This window comes from Pygoscelis adeliae, unplaced genomic scaffold (assembly GCF_000699105.1).
Source record: "Pygoscelis adeliae isolate BGI_AS28 unplaced genomic scaffold, ASM69910v1 Scaffold108, whole genome shotgun sequence".
Classification (NCBI taxonomy): Eukaryota; Metazoa; Chordata; class Aves; order Sphenisciformes; family Spheniscidae; genus Pygoscelis; species Pygoscelis adeliae.
The window spans coordinates 6,956,098-6,957,472 of record NW_008825498.1 but is presented as its reverse complement, the minus strand read 5'-3'; the positions used below and the strand labels follow the sequence as shown (position 1 = coordinate 6,957,472).

At 46.5% G+C, this 1,375-nt stretch overlaps 1 protein-coding gene across 1 annotated transcript in view; it reads right to left on the bottom strand.

Annotated features, from left to right (window-relative positions):
- Window positions 1-286: 286 nt before the first annotated feature.
- LOC103923205 (mucin-6-like) overlaps window positions 287-1,375 on the bottom strand; it is a 2,078-nt gene continuing 989 nt past the window's right edge. The window contains exons 2-3 of the mRNA XM_009331483.1: window positions 1,262-1,367; window positions 287-390 (exon numbers count right to left, since the gene is read on the bottom strand). Of these exons, the coding sequence (XP_009329758.1) occupies window positions 287-390; window positions 1,262-1,367 (210 nt within the window). The remainder of the gene's footprint in view (window positions 391-1,261; window positions 1,368-1,375) is intronic.

The window sequence follows — 1,375 nt, the reverse complement described above, 5'->3', positions numbered from 1 at the left end:
CATTAGCTTATACCTGAAATAATGAGCTAGAACAAAAACATTATCTGCACATAATCAAGCCTCTAAGCCATTCAGAGACACCAGATACACACAGCAGGAGATCAAACTACAGCGCTCCACTGAAGTGGTCAAAAAAAACCCCCAAAACCCTGCTAGAAAGGAGAGGTCACAGGTATTTTAAAGAACATAGATCTTATGCAGGGCATTCGCCGCCCCCCCCCCCCCCCCCCCCCCCCCGCAATTAGCCTTCAGGCTGCTTGATTAGCTGGCAAACTCTTTGAAAGGGTCAGTCTGTCCAGAACTGGTATTTCCACTTGGGAAACAGCTCAGGCATGTCATATACCTGTGCTCGCCGAGCTCTCCGGCTGACGGCTGCGATCCCTGTTATTACTTGACACAAGAATGTCAGAGAGGTTTTGTAATCGCGTAGGGCAGCCAGCAGTAAAGTTCTTGCCTGAAACACGGTATTTTACAGGGCACAACATAACTGCGTACACTTTATAGATTCAGTTAGAATGATTTCCAAACTTCAAGCCAAATTGCAGAGGTGCAGCGAGTCTTTAATTGAAGTAATTTACCTCTAGTGCTCCAACACCCGAAAAGGACAGTACTTTTGGAGGGAGACGGGGAGCAGGGACCAGCACGTGGCAGCACACAGCAGAGGGGGTTCGCACGGCACGCATTAGGGCACAGCTCAATAGCGTTTTTGGCAAGACCGCTTTACCTCAATGAAACACATCTAATGAACTTGGGCTTGTTCCACAGTTAAGCTGCACCTAAACCCGTTTAATTGTGCTCTTGCTGTATATTTCACCACTATGGCAACTAACACAACTAAAGCCAATTTGACTTATAAAAAAAAAAGGAAAAAAAAAAAAAAGAAGAGGATCACTGCCAGGAAACAGAGCTATTTTAAATAAACAAATACAAGATGAATGCAATTGCCATATTAACCCTCTTGTTAACTTCTGAAGTTTAAAATTACACCCTCATTACTAGTGTGTAATTGAGTATTCTCCTGGCTGTTTCCTGCATTTGAGGTTATTCAAATAGTTCATTAGCACATCAAGAACACCACACACACTAACGATACCTGACGCCCTTATCTACTATTTTGGCCCGACCTTTCATAACTCACATCTCCCGCAAAAAAAAGAAAGAAAAAAGGGGGAAAAGAAAGAAAAAGAAGGGAAGAGGGGAGCCTGCAGGGCTGAGCCATCGGCGCCCAGGGGGAGCAGGGCAGCACACAGGCACCTCTCACATCCAACCCGCAGGCACGCAGTGAGTGGCCACCGGACTGGTGGTGGGGGCTGAGGAACTTGGGGGGTGAAGAAGTTGGATAACTTGCGTCCGGGCTCGTTGGGTGCCTGAACAG